Consider the following 11667-nt stretch of genomic DNA (forward strand, 5'->3'; position numbering starts at 1 on the left):
AGGTCCCTTGAACACTGTACCAGTATATTAGGGCTTAAGCTCTGTATGTGTTTCTGCTAATATTATTGTCCACTCATTTGTATGTCCGTGGCAAAAATAGAATGTTGACAAAAATGTCCACCACAAGCCAGCATGGTGATGAACCCTGGGTCCATTTGGTTCTATTTTTACACTCTCAGGGTCGGTTGCACCAAGAGGGATTAAGCTTTAACCTGGTTTAAATCAAGGTTTATCTATCAATCCAGTTGCACCAAACTTTAAAGGGGCTACACCATGAATTAAAAAAATATATATTATATATAAATATTGCCCCCTAATACGTTTTAAACAGGTTGTAAGCCTAAAAAACATCCAGATATTTTTTCTCACAATCTGACTGTCTGTCATTCCAAGCTTTTTCAGCTGCAATACCAAAACGTCCTATTGGGCAGGGGGGAGCTACTGAGCAATTCTGTCTGGCCATCATCAATGCAAAATCAGGGCAAGTGACATCACTTGCCCTGCCATTCTGAAATGGCCTGTTCAGACACGCCCATTCAGGAAATCCATGAAATGAGCATGAATGACTGAATGTTAAAAAAATATATTTTTTTGGGTACAAGAGACACTGGGGAGCCCAAAAAATACTAAAAACCTAAAAAAAAATGAAATTCATGGTGTAGCCCCTTTAAACCTAGTTTCCACTAACCAGGTTTAGTTTTAAACCATCCTTTTAATCTTGGTTTTCATTTTCACAGTAAACCTGGATTAATGTTAATCCTGTTGCACCACTACTTTAAACTCCAATTTAAATGTCAGTAAGGGATTAATTTTAAACTTGCAGTACAGGTGGTTTAAATGTAAACATGGCAGCATATATCAGATGGCTCCATGAGAAAACGAAAGAGTAGCTCAAAGAAAAATAAGGGACCGTCTAAACCCAGTCGAATGTTATGATAATGCTGAATTTAAAAGGCGGTACAGATTCAGCAAAGAGTCTGTAATGAGAATAATTGATACATTATCTCAAAAGCCCACATTATCTCAAAAGTGAATAAAAAGTAATTCTAATGATATTTGGCTTAAGAGAAGAAGTATTTCTTTTTATTTACAGCGCAAATCCAAGATGGCGGACACACAACAAAGTTTAATCCATGAAATAATCACTGTTTAAAGTTTTAATCACTGTTTAACGTTTTAATCACAGGTTAAGGATTTAAATCACAGATTTGTTAAGCAATGCTTAAAATTAAGTGGTGCAACACAACTCGAATTAAAATAAATCCTAGATCAACAAATCTTTGATTAACCCTAAACTAAGCTTTATTTAATCCCTTTTGGTGCAACCGACCCTCAGAGTTACAGATCTGTAAGGGTCCACTGGGACCCCTGATGGTCCCTGGACCTGATATTGAGAACCAGTGCCCTAAAATAATATTTAATCACTTTCAACATGTCATTATAGGTGAACCTTTTAAATATAATTTAATAACATGATGGGTGTTTATTTGTATTATTCCCCCACAAACGTTCAAGCAGATCTACGTGAGCTTGTAGGTCTGATATTTTCATTAGGAATACAAGTGTCGTGAGACAAAACATTAAGAGCAGTACAGAACTAGTGCAACAGAAACACATTATAAAAGCACTTTAGTATCCAATTAAAATTAGTTAAGGAGTTGAGAATTAGAAGAAGAAGAATATTAAATGAGAGAGCAGAATCAATAACCTCAGTAAAAGGCAGTGGAAAACGGAAAGGTTTTCTGTTTTCATTTCAAACAACAAGGATCAAGGACATTGAATGATTTAAAACAAGTTCTCCCCAAAACCACTGGAGAGGTAATGAGTGCACACAGGTAATGCAGGTGTAAACACAGCTAAATAAACACACTTGGAAGAATGATATGCCTTCCCAGAGTTTATTTACAGAAGATTTCTCGTAACATGACAATAGTGGATTCTTTTGGTGAAACAAAGCCTTTACAGAGGCTGTGGAGGTGCAATAGGCCTGTTGGTGAGTTGGTGTCTCATGAATAGAGCCGTCAATGGAAGGAATTGCAACATACAGGTTGGGATTCCCTCCAAGTTTCTTGTGAATATAGCTCGCCTCATCCTCAAACCCTTTAACTGTGTATAAATACCCTTTAACTGTGAATAAATACCCTTTCATTGTGAATAAATACCCTTTAAATGTGAATAAATACCCTTTAACTGTGAATGAATACCTTTAACATGACTCCCTGTGTTTGATTCTGAATTTCTGTTCACCCGTTCATCATGACGTTTAATTTTGCTTGGAGCAAAGCACTTACGTTGAAACATTTCGTCTACAAATTATTATACTTATTTCATGGTATAAAGTCTCAATTTAGTATACCAATGCAACAATAAGTGTCTCAGCTGTATACAGTGGATAGCTAGGTAGACAGACAGACCTTTATTAAGCTCATGAGGGAAATTCAATTGTCATAGATATTTTGTGTTGCTGAAATTAAAATGAATCAGGTTTCCAGTAAGACCACCAGATTAATACATTAGTTCTGCATGAGATAATTTGTGTCAGTGATTGCTTCTTCGAAAACAAGCATGTTACTGTTCAACTAAAAGCAATAATAAGTAATGGTACTAAAAATAATTATATTTTGACCAAAGCGTTTGCCACACAAACTAGAACAAAAGTCATTATAAAAATATAATTACCCTGTATGAGTCTTCATGTGCATTGTCAGAGCACATTTTCGATTGAAACCCTTTTCACAATCTGGACATGTAAAGGACTTTTCCCCAGTATGAGTAATCATGTGTCTTTTCAGATGTTGATTGTGGCTAAAGTGTTTGCTACAAACTGTACAAGAAAATGGGTTTTCCCGTGTATGAGTCATCATATGCCTTTTCAGATGAGTTTTGTTATACGTTTTGCTACAAACTGTACAAACAAAGTGCTTTTCCCCTGTATGAGTCTTCATGTGACTTCTCAGATGAGGACGCTGTTTAAAGTTTTTGTTACAAACTGTACAAGTAAATGGCCTTTCCCCTGTATGGGTCCTCATGTGATCTCTCAATAGGACAGCTCGGTTAAAGCTTTTCTTACAAGCCGAACAAGCAAAGGGCTTTTCCCCCGTATGAGTCCTCATGTGTTTTTTCAGATTTTCAGCTAGGTTAAAGCGTTTGCTACAAAATGAACAAGCAAAGGGTTTCTCCCTAGTATGAGTACTCATGTGTCTTTTCATATTTTGATTGTGTCTAAAACGTTTGCTACAGATTGAACAAGAAAATGGCTTTTCCCCTGTATGAGTCATCATATGCCTTTTCAGATGTTGAGTTTTGTTATAAGTTTTGCTACAAACTGTACAAGAAAAGACCTTTTCCCCTGTATGAGTCTTCATATGCGTTTTCAGATGATGATTTTGCATAAAGGTTTTGTTACAAACTGTACAAGTAAATGGCCTTTCCCCTGTATGAGTCCTCATGTGATTTTTCAGTCGGTTAGATCGGTTATAGCTTTTCGTACAAACTGAACAAGCAAAGGGTTTGTCCTCTGTATGAGTCCTCATGTGATTTTTCAGTAGGTCAGATCGGTTAAAGCTTGTCTTACAAGTCGAACAAGCAAAGGGCTTTTCCTCTGTATGAGTCTTCATGTGGGTTTTCAGATTTTGATCATGGTTCAAGTGTTTGCTAGAAACTGAACAAGCTAAGGGTTTGTCCCCTGCATGAGTCCTCATGTGTCTTTTCAGATTGTGAGTGTAGCTAAAACGTTTGCTACAAACTGAACAAGCAGAATAAGCAACCGGCTTTTCCCCTGTATGAGTCTTCATGTGTTTTTTAAGATTTTGAGTTTGGTTAAAGCGTTTGCTACAAACTGAACAAGCAAAGGGTTTGTCCCCTGTATGAGTCCGCATGTGTCTTTTCAGATTTTGTGTGTGGCTAAAATGTTTGCTACAAACTGAACAAGAAAATGGCTTTTCACCTGTATGAGTCCTCATGTGATATTTCAGATTTTGACTTTCGATAAAGCTTTTGCTACAAATCGAACAAGCATAGGGTTTGTCCCCTGTATGAGTCTTCATGTGTTTTTTCAGATTTTTAGTTTGGTCAAAGCTTTTGCTACAAATTGAACAAGCAAATGACTTTCCCCCTGAATGAGTCCTCATGTGTCTTTTTGTTTGACTCCTAATGGATGCCGTTTGTTTTGATGATTTCACGGTCAGGGACAGCTTGTTGCTCAATGACAATCTTTGTGCTTTCACATTTTGTGTCCTGTGTGATTTCAGTGTGTTTAAAGCTGACTGCTGTTTACTGGGCTTCCACTCATCACTGTCTTCAGTATCAGATTCAGAACAGTGTGAAGGCCAGTCATCACTGTCCTCAGTAATGTCAGAGTCAGAACCGTGTGAAGAGAGGAGCTTTTGTGATGTTCCACAGTCCTCTACATCAGCTTGTGTTGTCATGTGTTCAGTTGAGGTGCTGGCTAGAGGCTCTGTCTCTCTGTTTTCATCATCTTCACTTTTCACTGTTAGTAATGTCAACGATGACCATTCAGCCTCCTCTGGTCTTTGAAGTAACTCCTCCTCCTGTTCCTCTTTAATCTGTGGAGGTTCTGGTTTCACCTGGACCAGACTGGGACTTGTCTCCTGCTGTTCCTCTTTAATCTGTGGAGGTTCTAGTTTCACCTGGACCAGACTGGGACTCCATTCCTCCTGTTCCTCTTTAATCTGTGGAGGTTCTAATTTCACCTGGACCAGACTGGGACCCGTCTCCTGCTGTTCCTCTTTAATCTGTGGAGGTTCTAGTTTCACCTGGACCAGACTGGGACTCCTTTCCTCCGGTTCCTCTTTAATCTGTGGAGGTTCTAGTTTCACCTGGACCAGACTGGGACTACTCTCCTGCTGTTCCTCTTTAATCTGTGGAGGTTCTAGTTTCACCTGGACCAGACTGGGACTACTCTCCTGCTGTTCCTCTTTAATCTGTGGAGGTTCTAGTTTCACCTGGACCACACTGGGACTCCTCTCCTGCTGTTCAGAGGAAACCTCCTCTTTACACACAGGAAGGAGTGAGAGACCTAGAAGGAGGAGAGAGGTTATGTCAGCAGAGAACAACTCAATGTATTTTCTGATTGCATCAGATTTATTCGTCTACTGATGGCATTTTTTTGTAATCAAGTAATTATTTACTATTGTATTGTCAATTTACATTTTGGTCAAGCAACACTGGAACATATGTGGATCAGTCTTCTATGGTTCTTTCTATGGTGCTTCCCTGTCTTCTATGGCGCCTCCCTGTCTACTATTATGCTTCCCTGTCTTCTATGGCGCTTCTATCTCCTGTTTCTGTAGCATGAGGCTGCTTGATGCCAGTACAGCACTGAGTCCTGCAACAGGCGTTCAAGTTCACGGGTACGGGCGGTACTGAACTAAACACGGGTGGGTAACATTTTATTGTGAAAATCAGAGAGCATCGTTTCCGCCCAAACAACGTCACTTGTGTAACTTAAGGAGAATTTTGGACTAAGTTTTTCTTACCTTTTCTATGATGTTATGATATCTTAGGATGAATGGTACAGTAGAAAATTTTCATAACTCCATCCTGGGTCCGCCACAGCTTAAAACGTGCGTGGATAGGCCTTGCGTTAGATCACATATTTTAATAGTTTTTTTTTTTTTTTTTTTTTTTGAGATCTTACGTTCATAGTGAGAGAACACTGTCCAAAAAAAAAAAAAAAAAACAGAAGTCTCGCTAGACGAGATTGAAATCTCAAGATTTCAATCTCGTCTAGCGAGACTTAGATATATTTTTTTTTTTTGCATAGTGTTCTGTCACTATGAACGTCAGATCTAAAAAAAAAAAGCTATTAAAATATGCGATCTAGCGCAAGGCCTATCCGCGCACGTTTTAATCTGTGGCGGACCCGGGATGGAGTTATGAAATGTTTCTACTGTACCATTCATCCTAAGATATCATAACATCATAGAAAAGGTAAGAAAAACTTAGTCCAAAATTCTCCTTTAACACAGCACGCCAGCCAGTTGTCTTAACCATAGATATAGAAACCTAGACACCTCATTGGCCTCTGCAGTTCGTTGGAGTGACCTGTATCGCGGCCGCCATATTAGAGGGGGCACGCTGCCACTCAAAGTGACTACTGGCCAATCACAGCGCGTTGACTACTGGCCAATCACAGCGCGTCTTTTCCAGGACTTGTCAGAATCTAGTTGTCCCGCCCCCACCTGCCTCTGATTGGCCTACCGAACGTCCCCTTCTGTGACGCAAGAGGAAGCTTCCCGCTTGAGGAAGCTTCCCGCTTGAGGAAGCTTCCCGCGCGGAAACGCGCCCGTGATACAGACGCCTCAGAGCTGGAGGAGGCGTCTACCTTTATATGTCTATGGTCTTAACTAAAAAAAACTCATCGAACATCCTGTTAAAACCTTCAAATTAAAACCATCTGACAATGTCAACAACGACGCATGCATACTGCGTGTATGCGCGTTCTCGCACGTGGCTATATGGAAAGCTCGCTCCTCCGTTCTTCAGTTGACATGCAGATTTCTGAACGAACCTGACCACTGGCTGTAGCGCTATTGTTGAAGGCTGCCATCTTGTGTTAAAAGCATTTCAACACACTTTTTAATTGAGTGACTGTCCGTAGGCTATTTACATTTTACTCTGCATGTAAGCACGGGTAAACGGGCGGACAACGGGTCCATTATTTGACGGGCGGGGTGGGGCGGGTCTCATTCTTATTTTGATATAATCACGATTGACGGGTCGGTCTACGGATCTGATTATTGACGGGCGGGGCGGGCGAGGGTTGTCAAAATTGGACCCGTGCAGGACTCAGGAACAGTGCCTGGACGAGACACTAGTATGTCATAGGGACATAGGGACCAACCCTCAATGATGAGTGCCATGCAGGGAGGCATTGGGTACCATTTTTCATAGTCTTTGGTATGACCAGGCTTAGGCTGGGGGCTGAACCTCTGACAGGGTGGACACTATAACCACAAGGACACTGAAACTGTGGATCTGGCCAGACAGATTTTAAGTTTGTCATCAGTAATGACTATATTCAGCCGGATCCATTTCTGGTCATATGTATATTTTACCACATTGTGCTCAGTCATGGTGAAGCACATAGATATTATGCACACATTGAGACAGTGAAGCAGAAATGTGTTTAATGTTTAGCAACGTTCTGGTCAACATGTTTTATGGTGTCCTTGACTTGAGTGTAGACCTCCCTTGGATGTACTCTACTCTTGACAAAGTGTGGATGAAGATTTATGAGGCCTGAAAAAGCGTGCACAGGTGCGTGCGTGCGTGCGTGCGTGACTCACAGCCGGTCTCAGTGTCAGTGCAGTGGATGGGAGTCATGCAGGCAGCAGAGCTCAGGTCCTGACTCAGGGCTGCTGAGTCGTAGGAATTCATGCAGTGCTGAGGAAACATGTTGTGACTGGATAGATGGACATCACTGGTAGACATCTGCTTTACACACACACACACACACACACACACACACACACACACACACACACACACACACACACACACACACACACACACACACACACACACACACACACACACACACACACACACACACACACACACACACACACACACACACAGGTGCAGTTGTGGTTACATTCACAAATCATGGCATATGTCTTCATGATATCCGCTATATGTAGCGGCTGCCAATGATAGCAGAGAGAGCTCAGTACTTTGCCAGACTTTTTGCCTCCTTTTGGGCGTTGTTCAAACAGTTTGTGGGTATGTTCTAGGTTTCCAAATATAAAAACAAATAGTCTGCACCTATAGCCCAGCTCTGAGATGGTATGTAGGAGTGGTTGGTATTTAATGACCGTGGTCATAAAAGCTTCCTCTAAGCTAAGGTAAAATGTGCAGGCTATCTCTAATACAGAGTCAGACACTTTTCTGGACACACACACACATGCACACTCGCACAGTAAGAAAAAAAGAAAAAGTGACTATTCCGTTTAGCCTATAGAAGTTATATCATCATTAAAAGAAATGTAGCTGCACAATTGAATTTCAATTGACTTTCAACCTGGTGTCCAGGCTATGTTGGTCATGTCATTCTAGGTGAACCTTTTCAAAAGGAAGGAGATCACATTGAATCCACTAACCTCTGTTTCACTGGGATGTCCAGCCACTTTCCCATCACTGTGATCCTCCAGGCCATGGGGGGTGCTAATATGTTCTCCTCCTCCTCCTCCTCCTCCTCCTGTGAACGTCTCCAGGCCAGTCTCTCTGGTCTCCACAGCCCCCCAATGCATCCATGCAGCTCCTTCCATCTTGTCAACCAGCTGAGAATGTTACGCCCTGAAAAGAGGAGACTTCAATACACTTGCTGCCTTTCTCTCTGGCAGCTTCATAGAGAATGTAGCATTTTCACAAATGTACACAGGTAGCCTACGGTTACAATGTTTCATTTCAACAACGATGTCCACCCCCAGGGGGTCCCCAGATTATTAGCTTAAAGGGATATTTCACTTTCAAAAACACGTTCTGTCTACTCAGGCTTCGTGAGCCCCCGAGACAGTTTTCAAGTTGCTTTATTCAGTATCTAGATATTTGATATTCATTTGATCAGACACGCCCCCTTCCAATACAAACCTAGTATAACTTCAAACTCCATTTTTAACATGTTATATTCATCAAAAACACCCGTGCTTGGTTCTGGTGACTCACCCTGCCCTCCTAATATGCGAGGGGGCCGTGCTTTTTCGATTACTTTTTTCATTTAATTTATGTAATTTCTTTTATGTATTTAAAGATAGGGTAAGTGATATTTTTGGGTTAAAACAAAAAGTATTTTGTTAAAAGGTTAAAGCACTATATTCTGATAGTAATCATTGCTATAGAGTGTTTGTTCAGTAACAGGAATCTCCCCGTCTCTCCAGCTCTTTAATAAACAGAAAATACATTTTCTGGTAGGTGTCAAAATCTCAGCCAATCAGGAGAAAGTAGCCATTTTAAGCTTCATTTTTATAGTGTTCCAGTTCTAATTTTGCCTGCTCATTTCTTAGTGTCATCACTTCCAATTTCACTTGTTTAATCTGTATCCTGATTGAGTTCTCTATCCTGATTGGATAAAATTGGAAATGAAACTGAAACTGAAACGAAAATGCAATTTCTGTTTTATAAAGAACTGGAGAGACATGGAGACTCCTTATATGGACAGGACACTCTATAGTAACGAGCACTATCAGAACATAGACCCATTTTGCAATTATTTGACTAATTGCAAATCACTTACCCTACCTTTAATTTTTTTCATTTTCCAAAAAAAATATTTAAAATAAATGAAAAATGTATCGAAAAAACACGCCCCCCTCGCGTATTAGGAAGGCAGGGTGAGTAACCAGAACCAAGGGCGGGTGTTTTTGATTAATCTAACTATTAGTTATAATGGGTTTGTATAGGAAGGGGGAGTGTCTGATAAAATTAATATCAATATCTAAATACTGAATCAAGCAACTTCAAAACGGTCCGGGGGGCTCAAAAAGGCCTGAGGAGATGATAAACTGACCCAAAGTTTTTTTGACAGTGAAATATCCCTTTAATGTGCAACATTGTTTCTCTCACTCAACAGTAAACACACCAACATACATCATAAGTGTATACTGGGTATCTGCATATTGATTACTTTTGACCATTACTGCTTTAAAAGTCATGAAAAAAACAATACTATAAAAAACAGTCAAGCATTGGCCAAATTGTCAAATATTACCTAAGAAAGAGGCAAAGAAAATAGCCGATCTATATGCTCTAAACGTCTCACGTATTTATCTGTGGAACAGAGTCAAACTACAGGTAATGCCTGAACACTCCAAGTGCTTGTCAGGGTGGGGGGTCCCAGTTCAAATATGACTATTTTGGGGGCGGCCTGAAAAGGTTGAGAACCAGTGTATTAAAGTATGAATCTTAATGAATAAACATAAATAATAATAATAAAACTAAAATACATCGGTAACCATTCTGTCATTTCAATGTTATATTCAAAGTTGTTGTGTTGTGAGCTTGTAGATCTGCTAAAAATGTGTATATTTTCAGATAGGAGTCTGTGGATAAATACATGTTGAACTGGGGGTCCTTTCCTTGATTTGAGAACCACTGGTTAATCTTAATGAATCTAAATTAATTGAATACACGGGACCACAATGGAAACAAGGCCCTATAGTGCAAACTGTTAATAAAGTATTCAATCAATCAAACAAAAGGTTTAAACAACATTATGAAACATAATGACTATAATATAATATAATGACTATAATAACTATTCTATAACAACTATAACAACTACACTTTAGAAGACTTTAGAAAAAAACTACTAATCAACGTCAAGGCTAAGAATAGCCCTGAAACATGTAAATAAATTAACCACTTCCACTAAAACCACTAAAAAATAAATTAACCACTTCTTCCTGGTTTGCGATTTTTTTACATTTACAACTGCCACATCTACAAAAAAGGTCAGATTTCAAATATTAAGTGCTTACCCCCATGCCACGGATGTAACAAGTTGAAGCGCACCAGTATAGTACCCGTATCTCCCGTATTGTTCAATAAAAAGCATTTTAATCCAATCGGCGGCCATTTTCTATATTTTTTAAAATTATTTTTATTATGTCTCAGACTGCAATACACCTCCCAACCGATAGGGTCGCGTAGTTGAAAGCATCGGGGAAAATTCGGAGAAAATGGCCGGCGTCATTAAAAAGCTTTTTATTGAACAATACGGAAGATACGGGTACTTAAACCAGTGCACTTTAACTTGTAACATCCGTGGCCGTGGGGTCAGCATTTTATATTTGAAATCTGAACGTTTATGTACATACTGGTTGTAAATGTAAAACATTGGCAAACCAGGAACAGGCAGTTCCATGACGCTTGTGACAGACGAGCGTCATGTGAACCATGGCTAGGCTAAGAATAGACGTTGGAAAAACATTCACTTTTAGATCAGTGTTATAACCGGTTTTAGCCTATAGCCGTTAGACGTACTTTAGACGTCAGTGGGAAGGAAAAAAAGCTCAGTATGAAGGCCAAAGTAACAACATTATGACAGCTTGATGACAACATAGTGTGTTGATGGAATCCACCCATACAAACATTATGACTCTGATAACACATCGTAAGCTAGCATCGTTGTGCTAACGATGCTAGCAATAGCATGCTAACGGTGGCTAACGGGGAGCAGCAACAAATACACAAAACAAACATCATCAACCAAAGGACAACACATAATAATAAACACAGCTTTGACTCACCGCTTTATTGGTGCAGAACAGATACAAACAACACTGCAGACGACGAGGTCTTGCTGCGCAGGTTTAGCGTTAGACCCGGTGTGAAGGATTTCCTGGTTTCAGGTTCAACTGACAGCATATGTTGTTGTTAGTTTGAGGAAGTGAGTCGCCCTGAAACATGACTGTCATACCGTGGCAGTCATGGAACCTCCTGGTCCTGTTTATTTTTTACATGTACAACTCTTACATCAACATAAACATTCAGATTTCAAATATAAAGTACTGACCCCCAAGCCACTGATGTAACAAGTTGAGCCGCAACCGGTCTAAGTACCCATATCTTCCGTATTGTTCAATAAGAAGCATTTTAATCCGATCGGCAGCCATTTTCTATTATTTTTTGTAATGTATCAGAGTG

At 39.9% G+C, this 11667-nt stretch overlaps 1 protein-coding gene across 1 annotated transcript; it reads right to left on the bottom strand.

Moving 5' to 3' along the window:
* Nucleotides 1-2487: 2487 nt before the first annotated feature.
* Nucleotides 2488-11373, bottom strand: LOC311049069 (uncharacterized protein). Its single transcript, XM_084062506.1, has 5 exons — nucleotides 11271-11373; nucleotides 8124-8319; nucleotides 7311-7455; nucleotides 3947-5038; nucleotides 2488-3265 (listed from the first exon to the last, which is right to left on the bottom strand). Exons 2-5 carry the CDS (start codon nucleotides 8289-8291, stop codon nucleotides 2676-2678), a joined length of 1995 nt encoding a protein of 664 aa, XP_083918632.1. The 5' UTR covers nucleotides 8292-8319; nucleotides 11271-11373; the 3' UTR covers nucleotides 2488-2675.
* Nucleotides 11374-11667: the final 294 nt, after the last annotated feature.

This window comes from Gymnoscopelus microlampas, assembly GCF_963454915.1.
Source record: "Gymnoscopelus microlampas genome assembly, chromosome: 7".
Classification (NCBI taxonomy): Eukaryota; Metazoa; Chordata; class Actinopteri; order Myctophiformes; family Myctophidae; genus Gymnoscopelus; species Gymnoscopelus microlampas.